This window comes from Melospiza georgiana, chromosome 12, assembly GCF_028018845.1.
Source record: "Melospiza georgiana isolate bMelGeo1 chromosome 12, bMelGeo1.pri, whole genome shotgun sequence".
Taxonomy (NCBI): domain Eukaryota; kingdom Metazoa; phylum Chordata; class Aves; order Passeriformes; family Passerellidae; genus Melospiza; species Melospiza georgiana.
Window position 1 is genome coordinate 5,038,814 of NC_080441.1, and position 18,079 is coordinate 5,056,892.

Sequence of the window (18,079 nt, forward strand, 5' to 3'; positions counted from 1 at the left end):
ATTACAGTGCAAGCTTCCAGGAGGCTTAACACAGGATGGTTGTCCAAGCAGGAACAGACTCTTTTAAACAGAGAACTATTAAATATGTTAAATCTCTCCTACAGCCCTCCCAAGATGTGGTTTAAAACCATAGATAATAACACTTCTGTGAACTGGTGATACTGAGAATTATCAGATGCAGAAAATCTCATCTTTTCCCATCTCCTGGATAAAAAGGTCCTTCCTGCAGACCTCTCCTATTACACACATGGAGTCTGTCACTGCTGTGGAGTCACCAGTTCAGTTTCAAAGCTTTCACAGCCAGGACTGATCTTTATCACTATAAATTCAGACTCCTGAGACACCAGCAAGAATAATTAGTTACTGGCTTTGCTCAAGTGTCTTCTGCCACACTCTTTGCAGTTCATTTGCTACAAGCACTCCTGCATTACTACCGTATCCACAACTCATACAGGCATTTCACCTGGGAAGAAGTGCCAGCACAGATGCATCACTCCTCTGGCAGGTTTTGTCTGAGATACCTCAGCAGAAAATATTGTTAACTATAGATCCTGGTGAGTGAGAGGCTGGACATGGCCCAGCCCAGAGCCCCCAAGTCCTGGGCTCATCCCAGTGTGGGCAGCAGCACAGGGGGATCCTGCCCTGCAGAGCTGCCTCCAGCTCTGGGTCCAGAAGGATGTGGAGCTGCTGGAGCCAGTCCAGAGGAGGCCACAAATGATTACAGGGGATGGGGCAGCTCTGATGTGGAGAAAAGCTGGGAGATCTGGGGTTGTCCACTGTGGAGAAGCTTTGGGCCTTAATTGTGGCCTCCCAGTACCCACTATTTATTTACAAGGGCCTGGAGAGAAGGGACAACTTGAGGATGGATTCAAACTGAAGGAGAGGAGAGCTGTCCAAAGGAGGAGACATGAAGATGCTGAAGTGCCTTGAAGAGCAGCTGAGGGCACTTGGTCTGTTCAGCTGGAGGCTGAGGGGACACTCAGCGAAGTTACAACTCCATCATGAGGGAAAGCAGAGGGGCAGATGCTGCTCTCTGTGGTGACAGGGACAGGAGCCAGGGAATGGCCGGAGCTGTGCCAGGGTCAGGCTGGAGCTCAGGGAAAGGTTCTGTCCCCAGAGGGTGTCGGGCACTGCCCAGGGCACAGCCCCAAGGCTGCCAGAGCTCCAGGAGGGTTTGGACAGCACTGCCAGGGATGCACAGGGTGGGATTGCTGAGGTGTCTGTGCAGGGCCAGGAGCAGGACTGATGATCCTTGTGGATCCCTTCCAACTCAGGATACTCTGTGATTTAGACTTTATATTAGGAGGAAACTCTTCCCTGTGAGGGTGGTGAGGCCCTGGAATAGATTTCGCAGATAAGCTCTGGCTCCCCCATCCCTGAAGCATCCAAAGCCAGGCTGGCTGGGATTTGGAGCACCCTAAGCTAAGGCTCTGCTCCTGCCCTCAGCAGGGGAGGGCCGGGATGAGCTTCCCGGTCCCTCCCAGACCGAAGCCGCAGGCGCGGCCCCGCCTCGGCTCGTCACGGGGCCGGAACCCGGAGCCGCCGGAGCCGCCGGAGCCGCCGCCGCCCCGGGCCCAGCGCTGCCCCAGCCCGGTCCGGAGCCGCGCCGCTCCCCCCGGGGCCGCCAGCATGTCCAACATGGAGAGTATCCTCGGGTGGGACCGCGGGGGGACGGGAGCTGCCGAGCCGGGCTGGGCCGGGCCGGGCCGGGCTGGGGGAGGTGGCGAGCGAGGCCTCCCCGCCGGGAGAAGCCCCCGGGGCGCGGGGAGCGAGGGGGCGAATCCCCCTCATGGCGGTGGTCGCGGGGACCGAGGGGCAGCAGCGGGAGGGCTGGGTGTGACACTGGCAGCGGCTGAGATCGCTCAACCTCGGAATTCTCTTCTAAAGAGGAGAAAAGCGAGAAGCGATCTCATATTCCATACCAGTACCAGGGGGTGTCAGATGATGGTGCCAGGCTCTGCTCAGTGGTGCCCAGCACCAGGATGAGAAGCAGTGATCGTAAACTAAAAACCAAGAGTTCCACCTCAACACGAGGAAGAACTTATTTCCGTGGAGGGGGCAGAGCACTGGAACAGCTGCCATGGGCGTGTGGAGTCTCTGTCTGGGGAAATCCCAAAGCCTCCTGGACACGTTCCTGGGTCACCTGCTCCAGGTGTTTTCTGGGGCTTGGACTGGGTGATCTCCAGAGGTCCCTTGTAACCTCAGTTACTCCGTGATTCTGTGGTTTCACTGCCCTGAAGGGACAAGGAAGTGGGTGGGAGGTTCGGTGTCTCTTCCCAAGCTGTGGTGAGGCAGCCTGGGCTGGGAGTGAGGAGGAGGAGGCAGGGATGTGGTGGTTGGAGGGACAGCCCAGTTCCTGAGGCAGAAAACACAGTTTATACTAAAAATAGTGTAGATTAGATGGGACAGCAGGGACAGCATACATGTGTGCAAACTAGAGTGATGTCAGCTGGGCTGTTCCCCAAACAGCCACTACGTCAGCTGTGCTTCCTGCTCTTGGAAAGAATTTACACGCAGAGCCCTGTGTGAGCCGACTGAAACTTTATTGCTGTATAAAACCATCTTAACACACAGGGGCAGAAAACTTACAGAGTGCAGAGGTCTCAGTGTGGATTGCCGTGGTCTCAGCGTGGTTGGAATGTGCAGGCATTGCTGGCATTGCCGGTTGTCCTGGTAGGGATTGCTGGGGCAGCTGACTGTGAGTCACAGACTGAGGTGGAAGTTGGGTCCCACTTGGTTTGTGGCACGTTGAGAAAGACACTTGAAGGGAGGAGCAGGAATGTGCTCCTCAGGAATGGGTGAGCTGGTTTAATGTCAGGTAAATTCCCTAGCTGAGTAACTGAGGAAGTTATTTCAAAATAAACTGCTCTGGTTTTGGATAACAAAAGACATTCCTAATGTCTCCAGGTTCCTGTCAGAGTAAGGGGAATAGCTGTTCTTTAAAGCAGAAAACTGCTCTGGAATAATTTATGTGCTTGAAATATTGAAGAAACCTCAAGTACTCATAATGCTTAACTTTGTGTTTCCACTTAATTGGTAATCATCTTAGAGCCTGCTGGGATCTTCCTCTTAGGATACCACAGGTAGCAGGAAAGAAACCTACAAAGCTTTTTACTTACATATTGTTTGAGAAGGACTGATATTATTTGGAAGCTTTCATCAACAGTATTTTAAGAAGGCGTTTTTGATTGTTATTTGTACAGCACACACTCTGTTCTCTGTCAGCAATGGTTTAATGCAGTCATTCCAAATCTCTCTGAAGGCTTGTCTTGCTCTTTTCTTGGAGCTTTCAGTTTAAGCAGTTGAACTTTTGTTTTTAAAGTTTCTCTTCCTGACTGGAGTACTCTCTGCCCAAAAGTCAGATGACAGAGCTGTCGGGGAGCCTGGGATCACTCACATGACCCAGGGCTGGGAAGGAGCTGGAAGAACAATTTAAATCCAGAATCCTGCTGGGTTGTAGCTGGCCGTGGCCAGCTGAGCCAGTTTGCTGTTACACAGTTAATTTGTTGTGTCTTTCAGTGGTTTTGGGGTTTTTTGGGATGGAGAGGTTCCAGGCAGGTCAGGAAACCATTATTCATCATTTCACTTGGAGTCTCAGGCTTCTGGTGTGGGAGTGAAAGTAACCAGCAGAGAACCACTCTCAGCTTCTCTTGGGGGGTGTTGGGTGGTGGATTGATCACTCTGAAATAGGTTTAGTCCCTTAACGTGCACTGCAGAACACCTGTTTAATTTGAAGTTTGCTGCAAAGGAGCTCAACAGAAACTCCAAAAAATGCGACAAAGAAGAAAAGGCTGAGAAAGCTAAAATTAAGAAGGTAAGTCTGAACCAAGTTTTTAAATCTGTTGCTTGCCTGTTAGGGCAGGAAGACATCTGCTGTGTTGTCATTTCCCTGGTGTGCATGCTCGTAATCATGTAGTCAATGTTTGTGATTTAAAATATGTGACTATAAATATTGCTGTGTTTATTAATAAACAGGATAAATCCTCGTGGATGGCTCATGGCATTTGCTTCCCTAGAGGATTGTCTTGTGTATGCTTTGATAGAGACTGTTGTTCTCAGGGTTAAAACCACTTCATGTTTATCAGCTTGTATTACATGGGCTTGTGGAGAGGAACTTCAAAACAGCTTTTGAGTCCTTGAAGCAGTGAAGAGAGAGGCTGAGTTGATTTGATGTGTTTTTTCCCATGAGATACAGCTGTACCACCTGTGCCTGTGTTTGTGTTTTGAGACTGAAACTGTTTTCAGGAACAGAAATTGTGTTTTTGTAGCTGTGCAAAACTGCCTGTTTGAAGTGCATTCTTTCCAATGCCTTCCTTGGAAAGAAGTTGGGAGTTCTCATCTTGGAAACGTTTGTGATCTGTTGTGGGAGAAGGGAGGGATTTGTTTATTTTTTAATAGAAAAAGACACAGTGACTAATTAACGCTTCTTTCAAATCCAAAACAGACTACACAGACATCCTATGTACAGGAGCAGGGAAGGGTAAAAGGCTTTTCCTTTTGTCTCCCTCTTTGCCAAGGCCATCCAGAAGGGGAAAGGAGCAGGGAAGGGTAAAAGGGTTTTCCTTTTGTCTCCCTCTTTGCCAAGGCCATCCAGAAGGGGAACATGGAGGTGGCGCGGATCCACGCCGAGAACGCCATCCGCCAGAAGAACCAGGCCATCAACTTCCTGCGCATGAGCGCCCGCGTGGACGCCGTGGCTGCCAGGGTCCAGACTGCCGTCACCATGGGCAAGGTGAGGCCTCCCCCTCCTGAGGGGCAAGGAGGAGACTTCTCATCTTCTCTGCGGTGGCTTCATGCTGGCTGCAGTGAGCTGGGAGCTTTCACTTTTGGTTTTAGAGGCAGCCAAGAGTAAATCGGCTGCTGGAATTCCTCTGGCAGCTGCTTTTTGGGTTATTTCGTAAAGGTGCTTCTCCCCTTCAAAGTAAAGTCATGAGGTAGGAGTTGTGATTCCAACAGATAGTTGTTTAAGGTAAACTAATTTACTGCTCTTCACCTTGAAAGTTTATTGTGACCTGTGGACCCAATGCATCCCTTAACAGTGACAGGTCTCAAGTCTAGAGAAATGAATGCCATATAAAGCTCATTTTTAGTGAATTTTGCCTCAGAATGTGTATTTCAAGTGGCTGAGTTAATTTCTAGAGCTGGATATGGTAGGAGCTGTTTAAGATATGACATTCCAGATGGCGATAGGATGTTGCCTCCTATTTGGTACTGTCAAAGCTCTGTGAACAGAGATAAGAGAGCTGGGTAGGAAATATCAGAATCCCAGAATAATTTGGATTGGAAGGGACCTTAAAGCCCATCCAGTGCCACCTCCTGCCTTAGGCAGGGACACCTTCCCCTATCCCAGGCTGCTCCAAGCCCTGTCCAGTCTGGCCTTGGAGGCTTCCAGGGATCCAGGGGCAGCCACAGCTTCTCTGGGAAATCCATTCCAGGGCCTCCCCACCCTCACAGGGAAGGATTTGTTCCTAAACTGCTCTTTTTTCCTTGTAATAATTTCCTTCTCCTTGTTTCAGGTTACAAAGTCAATGGCAGGGGTGGTGAAGTCCATGGATGCCACCTTGAAGAGCATGAACTTGGAAAAGGTAAATAGATTTAATTTTCTTGGAGCTGACATCAAAAGCAGAAGGGACAAGTTTTAAAAAGGGAAATTCAATCAAGAATTTTCCAGTTGAGAGGTATTTTTTCTTTTATCTGAAGATAAGTGATTTGATTCATATTTTTCATAGATATCTGCACTAATGGACAAATTTGAGCATCAGTTTGAGACACTGGATGTTCAGACACAGCAGATGGAAGACACAATGAGCAACACTACAACATTGACAACGCCACAAGTAAGAATGATAAAATATGTGTTAGCAAGGTGATCTTAAATTATGTGTCTAAAGTGTTCATTAACAGCACTTGAAACACTCAGGTATATGTTTGGGGATTTTTACTGGTAAGTTGAATTCTGTAGAAACACTATTTACAAGCCAGGATTCAATTAATGTAATTTTAACTGCTGAGCATCTCTGCTGCTTATTTTTGAGTCCATATCTTCTAGTGTTTAAGCACAAAATTATTCTGCCAAAGGCGTTTATCTTTAAATCAGTTTTGTTAAAATAATTCCTGTTCTCTGAAAATCTAACAGGAGGTTGTCAGAAACTCCAAATGCAGCAATCTATTTTGTTTTCCTTTAGAACCAAGTGGACATGCTCCTGCAGGAAATGGCAGATGAAGCAGGGTAGGTGAAATTTCTATTTCTTTAGAACAAATCATGGTTCCCACAGCCCTTGCTGATTATATCGAAGGTCAAGTACCCTTGTGTTATAAACTGTCTCTTGGAAGCAGAGAAAAAACCACAATTTTCCTTTTACCTCTGGACATACCTGACTTGTCCTGGTAGCGAGTCAAAATTGCTCACCAGCATGTGTAACTCTGGAGTGTTCAGGGGGTGCTGTCTCATTGTTCCTGTGCTTCCCCCTTGATCCACGCATGCCTGACTTGGTGTTTGCTCTGTTTTCTCCTCTTAGCCTTGATCTGAACATGGAACTACCTCAAGGACAGACAGGTTCAGTTTCTACAAGTGTGGCCTCAGCAGAACAGGTAAATGTTGGATTTCAGTGAGGTCAATGTTTTCTGGAGAAATGGGATGTGAGAATCAATGCTTCCCTCAGTGAAAACAAAATGTTAAATTGTTAAATTCTATTTCAGCTCTTCCAAGGAAACTGTGTGGTTAAAAGTCTTGCTGTCAAAGTAATTTTAACAATGCATTTGCTGGATGTTAAAGGGAAGGGGCCTTAAAACTTATCCAGTGCCACCCCTGCCATGGGCAGGGACACCTTCCACTATTCCAGGTTGCTCCAAACCCCATCCAGCCTGGCCTTGGACACTCCCAGGGATGGGGCAGTCACAGCTGCTCTGGGCACTCTGTGCCAGGCCCTCCCCACCTCCCAGGGAAGGATTTCAGCCCCCATGTCCTATCAAATATTCCCCATTCTTTGAAAGAATTCTTTCTCTGCCTAATTTTGTGTTCTGAAGCTCCTCCCTCCCAACCATGCTTGAGGTCTTAAGCAAATCTTGTTAAGCCATGAGAGAATTTCTCATCAGCTGGACACGAGGTGGCAAAAGCTGCTTTTCCTGTTGCTGATGGTTGGTTTTCCCTTTTTGTTTCCCAACTGTGCAGGATGAGCTGTCACAGAGACTGGCCCGCCTCCGTGATCAAGTGTAACTGAGCAGAGCTGCAGTTCTCTGGACCTGCTTCCAAATTCCCTGTCTGGAACTAACCCTGCACTACACTTGAGGTGTAAAACAGTTCAGCTTAGGTGTTTGAATACTTGTAATATAGGGTACTTCACTCCCATCTTGCTACTCTTTCTAAAATACATTAAGTGACCCAAAAATACCAGCTCTGATGTCCTTTTCTGTACATTTGGAAGTTGATCTATTTTTTGCAAGCTTTTTTCACAAATTCAAGTTGATGTTCTAAGTCAGCTACTAATGGTGGTATATTCTAGTTCCAAGCAAAGCAGAGTGTCAGTGAGATATATTTTAAATTATGAAGTGATTTTTTTTAAATTATGAGAACTGTTTCTGGTTGGAGAACTGATGTGTCAGCTCAGATGATTGTTGCAGATCATTTTCCTACAGAGCCAAACTCCTGGAACACGCAAGGATGGACAGCGTGGACCTCCTGGAAAATGCACTTGTTGAAACAAATAAGTGGACTTTGAGTTTTTTAGTCTTTAAAATTTAGGCTAAATGTGCTGAAATTAACAGTTTAGTTCAAAAATGAGTTACCAAAAGCTGATTTCATATAACTGAGGACTTGTATGGTGGCATCACTTCAGCACAGGAGGAATAAAATATATTTTTGGACTCTTTGCCAGGTCTGTTGCTCTCTGCAGATAACATCCCATTGTTTTTAATATTCTGGTTGTATGGAGGAGCTAATTTTAGCAATCCCTTTATATTTCTGCATAGTAAGAGAGTCTGGCTGCTCTCAGTAGCTTCAAACTCTTGTTGCAGTTGTAAAATAAGAAATGGTTGTAGAAATTTGTACCTGAGACCACTTGTGATGTGTTGTGATAAACAGTGACGTTCAAATTCTCTTCCTGATTTTTTTTGGTCTCATTTTTATTTTTTGTCTTTGTAGGGGTGAGGGAAGGTGTGGAGCACCAGGCTTGGAATGGTTCTGAATTGCCTGGTGTTCAGGGCCACTTGGGTTTTCCAGTGTTAGGGAATTGTTTAAGGAAAAAGAAAAAACTCACTTTTTTATTCAAGCAGGATTTTTTCAGTGAAAATGTACAAAAATTATCAAAGGTTTCAGAGCAGTTTCAGATGTTCTTTTGAATGTGTTACCCAGCTCACTCTGAGCAGGATGTTATGTACTGAAGTAATCAAGGTTACTGTAAAAATAAAGTGAGGAAAATCAGATAGACAAAACAACCTGAAATGTTGTGGGATTCTCTCACACCGGCAGCTGAACTAAAACCGTGAGTTTAAAATGGGATCTTTTCACTTGTTAGAAAGAAAGTGACATTTAAAATAAATGTAAACACCTTGAGTGTTCCTCCTGTAAACAGGAGAAGTTAGAAGGTGTTTAAAAACCACATATTGACAGCTGTAGCCTGGCTATGATTCCTTCAAATGATTAATAAATCATCCTGGAAAGGGACTTTTTCCTTCATTTTCTTCCCTGGCTGCTTCTGAACATTGTAACCATGGTCATGGTGTATCTATGCAACCCAGTTACCCAGCTGGGGTGACTGTGTGTGTGCCTTTGCCTTGCTGGACTTCCTTCAGCTTTTTAATATTCTGTTACTTCATATCATGAGAGTGCTGGAAGCTTCCTGCTGTGGAATCACTCCACACCAGAGTTTACTCAGAGCTGGCCATGAACTGCTGAGGGTTCAGTGTCTGAAAGCAGACAGCTCCAGCTACTGTGTCTGGCTTCTCTAATGTTAAAAATGATGCTGCTGTTAGGCTGGTTTGGGCCATTCTGGAATTAGTTGAGGGTCAGACAGCAATTCTGAGCTCCCACATGGTTGATTTTCCCAGTCTGTTGCCTTGCTGTGAGCCTTGGAGGGATTTAAAAATAGACTGGGAGTGAGACTGCTGCAACAGGAAGGTTAAATAAGCTTCATTATTTTATTGATTGTTGTGGAGTTTTGATCTTATCCCAGGCTGGTGAACTGCAGAACCAGCACAGATTTCCAGTGTTGTCCCTTGAAAGGAATTAACAAATACAAACATTTGACTGACATAATTAAGGTTATGTCTGGGGGACTGTGGTGCTAAAGGCTCAGGCAGAAATAGGTGTTTGAGACAGGGAATTTTTGCCCTGTGTTCTCCACTCCAGGAGCTGCTGTGTATTTCAGCCACGCCAGGGTTTGGGGCTGGCAGCTCCTGTGTACAGAGCTCCTGCCCTCTCCTGGGGAAATGCTTTCACTCGTGGCTGGCAGCTGCATCCAGAAAGGTTGAAGTTATATTTTACATACATACATTTTTTCATAGCATTTGGAAATGCTTAAAGCTGGAAGTTACTCTTAAAGCAATATTTGAGTTTCATTCTTCCTCCCTTCAGGCTCCCCAAAACATTTCTCTTCCCTGAGCAGCTCTGGCTCCTCACTGCAACCTTGTTTTGTCTCTGTAAGTTGACTGTTTGTAAAGTTCATTTCATGTTAAATCACGTGTTTGTGCTTTTCTGGAACCAGCTAAAATTTCAATATTTCTGCTGATGAGCAGGCGCATCTAAAGTGAAACATTGCTTGAAATGTTGCTGGATGGTTTTGCTCAGCATTTTTATCCTCTGTTTCTAAATCTGCTGGTTTGTGGTAGCTTTGTCTTCATTAGAATTCCAAAACAAAGCCATGCAAAGCTTCAGATGAAAGGAGAGGGAAGCAAAACAAAAACAAAAACTTTAATGTCATGATTGCAACGGGATAAAACTTAGCAAGTTGCCTTTGTGGAGATCCTTGGAGCCAAAAAATAGTGAATTTTTGTTAATCAGCAGTTGTGTATAGACAAAATTCTGAAGCTGGTGCCATGTATAGAGACGAGAATAATTTTTGTAGCTCTGGTTGAAAACTTGGAAAACTGCTTTACTTGTATGGGACAGTTTGTAAATGTAACTGCAGGTGGAAAATAAAATTGTACAGACAACTCTTTCTGGGTGTGTGTGCAGGTTGTGTGGCTGCTGCAGGTTTCTCTACATGGATGGACAAGCACATGGGATGTCTTTCCTGTGGGAAGCCATCCCGAAAATTGGGGGGGAAACAAGAAGAAAATAAAGTGGGTACTACTGAGAGAGATTTGGGACAACTGGGGAGTAATTAATATTAAGTATAACAACATAAACTCTATTTTATGAGGTGTTTAAAAATGTTTAGTCTGATATGGAGAGAGCCCCGTGCTTCAACATCTCTGGGGGTTTTCTGTCCTTACACACAGAACAAGGGACCACTGGAAAAACTGGCAAGGAGGTGGTGTGGGTTTGAGTGTGGTATTGGGTTTGGCTTTCCCACACCTAAAAATCTTCAATTTTAACATTTCTGTTCAGTCGTTCAAGAGCCAGCAGAGGGCACCTGAGGCTTTGCTTTTGTGGATCCCGCAGAAAAGGCTGGCTGGAGCAGCTAAAGGAAAGCTGCTGGGTTCGGGGAGCAGAGTCTCCCGTGGAACCTTTGTTCGGGCAGTATCCACCCGCTGCAGGACGTGCCTGTGCCGGGGCTTTGATCCCAAAATCCAGCTGGGCAGCACATCCACAGGGCCCTCAGCTGAATGGGGTCAGTCTGCACTAAATACTCTTAAACATCCTTTGCTGCCTTAGGTCTCTGAGATCTGTTAGGAGGGAGGGAGGAAGATAGTGAGTAATCTTGTTCTTAAAATTTGGGATTAAATTTAATTTTCAGTTAAATCTTGGGGGTTTTTTGCTGCTGTCATTCTGCTTTTGACCTGTAATCGTTTTTCTGTTTTATACATAAGGAAACACTCACTGTTCACTGATGGAAATGGATTTTAGTGGTAAATTTTATTTTTTTATCAGAGCTTTGATGAGCTTTGCTTTGATGACGCATTGACTTTAATTTCAGGATTTTCTCTGCAGTTCTGCCTTCACCTCTTGCTCAGGCTGCTTTGAGCTCACAACTTTCTTGTTTCAAACAGTATTTTTGCAGTGGAACCCCGAGTAGGGTCAGTGGCCTTGCTTGTTTCGGAAGCAGCTCCCTTCATTACCATTCCTTGAGGGAAAGGCCCCACGTGAACAATCTGTAACTAATTTCACGTGCCAGTGGAGCTGCTTTCACTGGGAGAAGATGCACTGAGAGAGTCTCCCAGGCTCCTGCTTCCCTTTGCTGCTCTTTATTAGAGACCTCAGCCTGGATCAGCTGCACGACATGGTTCAAAAGGGAAAATCAAAGGGGCTGCAGGATCCACATTTTGGGAAAGCTTTCCAAGGTCTTCCAATGGTGCCAGTCACCATAAGGAGCTGCCAGATCCAGACTCAGCACAGAGGCTGCTCACAGCCCTTACCTAAATAAAGGGGAATTTCAGAGAATAAAATATTTCATATTGCATATTTCTAATCTAAATATGCATATTTAATAATCCAAACAATCTAGAGAATCCTATACATATGCTAATGATATAAAATAATAAAACAAAATATAAATAAATAAAAATCTCAAAATAAATAAAATTGAAATGTCTAAAAACAAAGATGTTTTACTGTCATGCCTGTGTGTATTGCTTAGGATATTCTAGATTTATTAAACCTGAATGAAACAATCATTTTGCAAAAGCAACGAACATGACATAATGTGTGTATCTGACAAGATAATAATCAGCCTAATTTAATTTCCCTGCTATCTGATTCATAATTCTTTATCACAATCAATTTCTGTCAAAATGAGCTGTCAGAGACAGGAAAGCATTTGAAAACTTCCTTTAAAGACTCTCAGTATTTTTTATTAAACCTTTTATGACTCCTTTCTTTCTTCAAAGATTTGATAAACATAACCCTGGATTCTCTACAGGAGATATTTCCCTTAATTCTTATCACAATCAGGGCTTTGTTTCTCGTGGTGCAAAATGGGTCATTACTGGAACCATCAAGTTGGATTTCTGTTGCTGGTGGGTTTTCAGTTCCATCTGAAGTAAGTCCCAATATTTGCCTGGAAATCCATTGGAGAAGCTGGCGGCCCTGTTCAGAGTGTTGTAAATTAGTTCCAGTCTCCACGAGCCTGCTGTGACTAATTGATGTGACCTGGAAGTGGATAAAGTCCATAACAGTAAGATCAACTTTTCCTCTGGTAATTTGACAAATAGAGCCCTTTTTAAAAGTCCTGTGCAGGCTCCATTCCCCATTTGTTCTGTCGTGATGGGCATCGTTTCCGTGTTGGAGTGATAATGATTTTCCAGATTTCTGCTGATTTGTAGAGCAGGTGCCTTTATTTAATAATGCCAGAAGAAGGGAGAGATTCAACAGCACCATCAAAAAGAGAATTCCTGGCAGCAGCTGTATATCAAAGCCATTCCTTATCCAGTTACCTCTCTGTAAGTATTTGACCACTGCTTGAAATCTTCATATTTCCATGTAAAATGTAAAATTACAACATTTTTTGCAGAGTAGTTTAGTGTGTAGAGAATAGAAGTAATAATTTATTCGTGGTAATTTTATTACATTTAACAATAGCACTGTTTTTTCATCCAAATATTTTAGAAATACAGAGATTAATACTCACCAAACCCCAAGTTGTCTGGCGTGTAGTGAGCTTAAAGCAGCAAATATGGAATATCCCAGGTTCTCTTCCAAATTTAATGCTTTTGCTGAAGTTTTTTTAGCCTGTGGTTGGAGTAATAAATAAACAAACCAGATATTCCCAAGCTCTTCATTAATGTTTATGGGGATGTTTGGGAAATCTGGCTGTTTTCTCAGGGTACTCTTTACCACACAGGTTTTCCTCCTCCTGCACTACAGAGATGTGCAGGAAGGCTGCTGGTTTGCAGAGTCGTTCCAGCTCATTTATTTCCTACAGCCACAGGGAAATCAGGAAATCTCAGTGTTGTGTGGGCTTCTGCCCTTGCAGAAGGGGCTGCTGGAATGGGATCTGTGCAGTGGAAACTCCTCTTTGCTGCCTAAATAATTTTTTAAGAAGAATTTTAGGCCGCCACTCTAAGTACTGTATTGACTGTAAGTAAATCCAAGTCACTTTCTGGATGGGCGGGGATTTAAGGAATTTCTCTGCTATAAGCCCCTTCCAAGCCTGCATCCCATTCATCCTCTCCCATCCCCACCAGCTCTGCTCCAGAATAGTCCCACCATGACTACAACCCCTCCAGCAGTGAGCCAGGGGAGTCCAGTCCCTATTTATTTGTGCTCCAGTGGGATGTGAACCTTGGTCTTCCAGGGTGAAAGGTTGAGGGATGAGTGTCTTGTTTACCTGTGCTTTTCAGAGAATGTTTTCCTTTAATCTATTAAGCAGACACACCATTTTGGCCCGTGGTGTGCAATGGGATCGTTAACTATGCACTTAATTACTACCAAACCACATCTGAGTGCCCGATGGCAGCAGGCAGGAGACTCAAAGCCCACTTGGTCAGGCAGAGGGTCCAGCAAGGTTCCCAACCTCAGGGTTTAATAGAAACATCTTTCCATGAGCTCCTGTGGTGCATCCCTGATTTATACACGGCTTTGGTGATGGAAATAACCACACTGGATGGTTTCACATCAGCTCTGAGTGATGGCTGAGGGCAAAGTGGGAATGAATGAGGAGAAACCAAACTGTCCATGGATTTTAAAATACAAACTGGATTCTTTGCAAGTTATTTTCAAAACCAAAAATCCTAATTGGATTCCTTGGAAGGTTATTTTAAAAACCCCAAGACCTGAGTTAATTCAACCACTGTAGCACTGTGCCTTGAACACACCTGAGGATTTCTCTTCTCTGAAACTCTTATGTTCCGACATTCACATCCCAAAGGTGGCATTTGTGCTTAATTTTTTGGCAGTGCTACAGCTTTGTTGTATACATTAATCAGCCAAGGTACAGGGCTTGGGCACATCCTCCACCAGGCACAGACACAATAGGGAGGAGAAGGCCCAGCAAACACAGCTGGTGAACATATTTACCATCCACTGGTTAGTCACACTTGTGGAGTTTTAATTGAATTACCTTTGACAGTGAACAGCAAACCTGGTGGGTGATCTACTAAATTTAACTGATGAATGGGCTCCCTAAAATCAATTAGCATCCAGGGCTGGGAGCATGAACACATCCGTGGCTCGGCGGGGACCGGAGCGGGCTCGGAATGACAGCAGCAAATGTTGGCCAAGTGAGAGCACGGATCTCCTGCCGCCGCTGACCCCTGCTCCCCACATGAAAGAAAAACAGGAGCCTAACAGGAGCTGAAAGAATCCAACAGTAAATCATTTAAGCCCTGTTTTGCACAACTGATACAGGATGCTTCTAAACTGCTTGATTAATGCTGGGCAGTATATTAAATGCGGGACGTGGCAGAGCGAGGCTGTGGCCGAGCACCAGCTCCACAAACACCATCTGCTTGCTGAATTATTTTTGGGAGATTCAGGAGAGAGGGAAGCCAGGAGGAATTAGAAATGGCCTTTTTCTTTTGCTGCAGTGATCGGGCCCCGTCTGTGGGCACAGAGAAGCCCCATCAGTCTTCAGGTTGTTTGTTATCTGAATAATCAAGCAATGGCAAAATGCAGGCTGGAGGTTCCTCTGACCTTTGCCTCGGCGCAACCCGACCCTGCGTGGGGCTCAGGCAGAGCATGTAATGAGGGACAGCTGGGATGGGCTGGAAAAGGGAGCACACACATCTCTGGGGGAGAAGGAGCACACACACACCATGTCTGGGGGAGAAGGAGCACACACATCTCTGGGGGAGAAGGAGCACACACACACCATGTCTGGGGGAGAAGGAGCACACACATCTCTGGGGAGAAGGAGCACACACACACCATGTCTGGGGGAGAGGGAGCACACACACACACACACACACACACACAAACATCTGAGTGGCTCCTGGCTTTGCACAAACTGTAGAAGGCAGAGAATTCCCCATTGGGGCTTTAGAGTTTGGAGGTGAGGAGAAGAGCAGCAAACAGGGTGATAGCCTTCCCTTCCTTCACCTAGTTTTACTGACCAGCTGACCCTTCCTCAGGAGGAAATCTGGACCAAACCTGATTTACTGGAATATTGACTTAAGCAAAGACTCAGTCTGGACTAGGCCATATGTGAATTTTATTAATTTTTTAAATTATTTTTTGTACCAAAACGAAAATAAAATGCGTCAATTTCAACGGTGCTCAAACCGAAACCTGTCCCATGGCCCCTGGAGGTGCATTGGGACACAGCAACTTAAATCCTTCTTTTCTGTGGGGGTATCCTCCTTCCCAGGCCAGTGCTTTGGGTACCACTCTATAGGATGTTTTGAAGTCCAGGGAAGGCACAGAGGGGCTTTTCTTTCCTTGCATCCATAACTCATTGACTTTATGCATTGATTTCTAAGTCAATGTATGGAAAGCATTATTTTATTTTATTTTATTTTATTTTATTTTATTTTATTTTATTTTATTTTATTTTATTTTATTTTATTTTATTTTAATTTTTTTTTAATTTCATTTTTTATTTTATATTATTTTATTTTTAAACAAATGGTATAAAATTGTGCTTTTTAAGGAAAAATTCTCACCTTGCACAGAAAGTCCAAACCTCATGGGTGGGAGACATTGGACTGTAATATCATTGATTTATACAATGAGATGAGCAGATATGGGGTGGAGCAACACCAGCCTAACTCCAAATGTTCCATGGAGCCTGCTTTAAAAATGTGACATCGTAGCCTGTAAAATAAAAAAAAAAAGGGTGGGATCCAACATGCACTGACACCCTGCTCTGAAGTGCTGCATAAATTACATTGTACTTAACACAAACCTATTTTTAATGTAATTAATATATAAACCAGGGGCTCCTGCCCCTGCAGGACAGCCCAGAGGATCCAGAGCTTTCTCTTCTCCAGGCTTTGTTCCACTCCTGCTCTCGGAGCTGCTCCAAGGTCTCGCTCTGAGCCCCGGCTGCTGTTGCTGTGCTGACAGCCCTGCTGCAGGGTGCACCCCCAAACACACCATTCCCTGCCCCATCCAAAACTTTGGCTTCCAGACAAACGCACGGGAACACGGCTCCAAACACCCAGATCAATCCCCTCAATAAGATTTCATGCATTTTCAAACGGTATCTGTCTTGATTTGGAAAACAAAAAGCAAAGAAAAGACAACGGCAAAAAGCCTTCCCAGTGCACTAAGTGAGAAATGTGGCTTTAATTTAGACAACTAATTGCTTCCAGCTGAACCAGCCATTAAAAACAGTTGAAGAATTACAATGTAAATAGATTAATGCAGACAAAGCAACATGTGCACTATTCCATGTCTTCTTGTTACCTACAAAATACTTGGGCAGTGACACACTGTTAGTCTAAGCCACTTGTTAGGTTCTGTGCTAATCAGCTAAAATTAAATAAACATGACTGATAAAAATGACTGTTGTGTTTGAAAATTGATGCACCAACAGAATTTACTCCAGGAGATAATTACAGATGATTAAGTAACAAAGAAATAATTCCTCCGGCAGAGGGTGAGCGCCGGCGGCGCAGGGAAGGGGCACTCGCCAACGCGCCGGCCTCGTCCTTTGGAGGCATGAGCCAAAGCTGCAGCAAAGTCCACGGAGGGGAAAAAACTCTGAAGGAGCTTTCCTACCCCAGCAATTTCCAGTGACAGGATGCAAAAGGGCTGGAAAATCTGTATTTTGCTGTTGCAAAAACACGGATGTTTTCCCCCCCTCTTCCTACCCAAGGGATCAATCCCTTCATGCAACTCGGAATCAATCCCTTCATGCAACTCTTTTAAATGCTAAAAAGTGCTCATGGGTGAAGCATGTAAGTGAAAAATATGATATTTCCTAAATAACAATCTTAATTTGAATATTAAGGCTAATTTCCTTTGTTGTCAGAATGAAATCAGATTGAGACTCATCCTCTAAAATGCAAAGTATTCTTCAGGCAGTAATTTTTAAATGTTAACTCTTAGACAAATTTATTATTAGAAAAATACTGATTGGAAGCTTTGGAAAAAGAATGTTTTCCAAAATAAAGAATAAATCTGGGAGGGTTTTTGCATTTTTTTCATTTCCATAAGGCTTGTCGGTGGGAGCTCTGTAGTAATAGGGACATCCAGAAAATAAATGAAAGGCTTTGAACTGAAAAAGGGAAGTTTTAGATGAGCTTTTGATAATAAAATAAATTCCTCCCTGTGAGGGTGGGCAGGCCCTGGCACAGGGTGCCCAGAGAAGCTGCGGCTGCCCCTGGATCCCTGGAAGTGTCCAAGGCCAGGCTGGACAAGGCTTGGAGCAAACTGGGACAGTGGAACGAGATGGGCTTTAACATCCCTTCCAACCCAAACCATTCCATGATTCCAAGGAGCTGACTCCTCCACAGAGCTTTGCACAGCCATTCCTACACAACTTTCCCCCATATTTTCTTTAGCACACTCATATCCTTGAGCATCTCGCTGAAACACATGTTCGAGTCAAGATTAGCCCCTATGAAATGAAAATCGCTCGGGCTGCAGAGCGGGAAGTGGAATATTATTCTTCATCCTGAATTGAAATATTAGAAGCTGACTCCTGAATTATACTCCGGGGTTACCGAGCTGTAATTGAGATTGAAATTGGGCCGCTATTTTTGGTGCAGCCTGGAAAGCTCCGAGTCTTATTCCCATTTGTGCCGGTGGAAATCCCCACCCATCATCTCAAATTCTGCTCTGCCTGCACCTTCGGGGTGAGGAGAACCCTCCCAGCCCCTTCCCCCCCGAAATAATGATAAATGACAGCTCCTCCAAATTGGAGCTGGCTGCTGCTCCTCGCCCAAGGGCCGAGGGGCGGGTGGGAAGGGGCTTCTCCCCCAGAGCTGATTGACAGGCAGGGTCAGGGTGGGGGGAGTGTTTGCTGGACTCTGTCAGATCCTAGGGAGCTGCTGACAGCTCGTGCTGCCATTCCCTTCCTTCCCTCCCCGGCCAGATTTA

At 44.8% G+C, this 18,079-nt stretch overlaps 1 protein-coding gene across 1 annotated transcript; it reads left to right on the plus strand.

Moving 5' to 3' along the window:
- The first annotated feature begins 1,557 nt into the window (after positions 1-1,557).
- CHMP1B (charged multivesicular body protein 1B) lies at positions 1,558-10,152 on the plus strand. The gene is made up of 8 exons (XM_058032889.1): positions 1,558-1,645; positions 3,717-3,814; positions 4,586-4,732; positions 5,517-5,585; positions 5,730-5,837; positions 6,186-6,229; positions 6,519-6,591; positions 7,172-10,152. Exons 1-8 carry the CDS (start codon positions 1,630-1,632, stop codon positions 7,214-7,216), a joined length of 600 nt encoding a protein of 199 aa, XP_057888872.1. The 5' UTR covers positions 1,558-1,629; the 3' UTR covers positions 7,217-10,152.
- Positions 10,153-18,079: the final 7,927 nt, after the last annotated feature.

What these genes read in the sequence shown, in the direction of transcription:
- CHMP1B (XM_058032889.1), top strand. An exon ending in AGAAAGCTAAAATTAAGAAG is followed by an intron (nt 3,815 to 4,585) that starts GTAAGTCTGAAC and finishes CTCTTTGCCAAG; the next exon opens with GCCATCCAGAAGGGGAACAT. An exon ending in GTGTGGCCTCAGCAGAACAG is followed by an intron (nt 6,592 to 7,171) that starts GTAAATGTTGGA and finishes CCAACTGTGCAG; the next exon opens with GATGAGCTGTCACAGAGACT.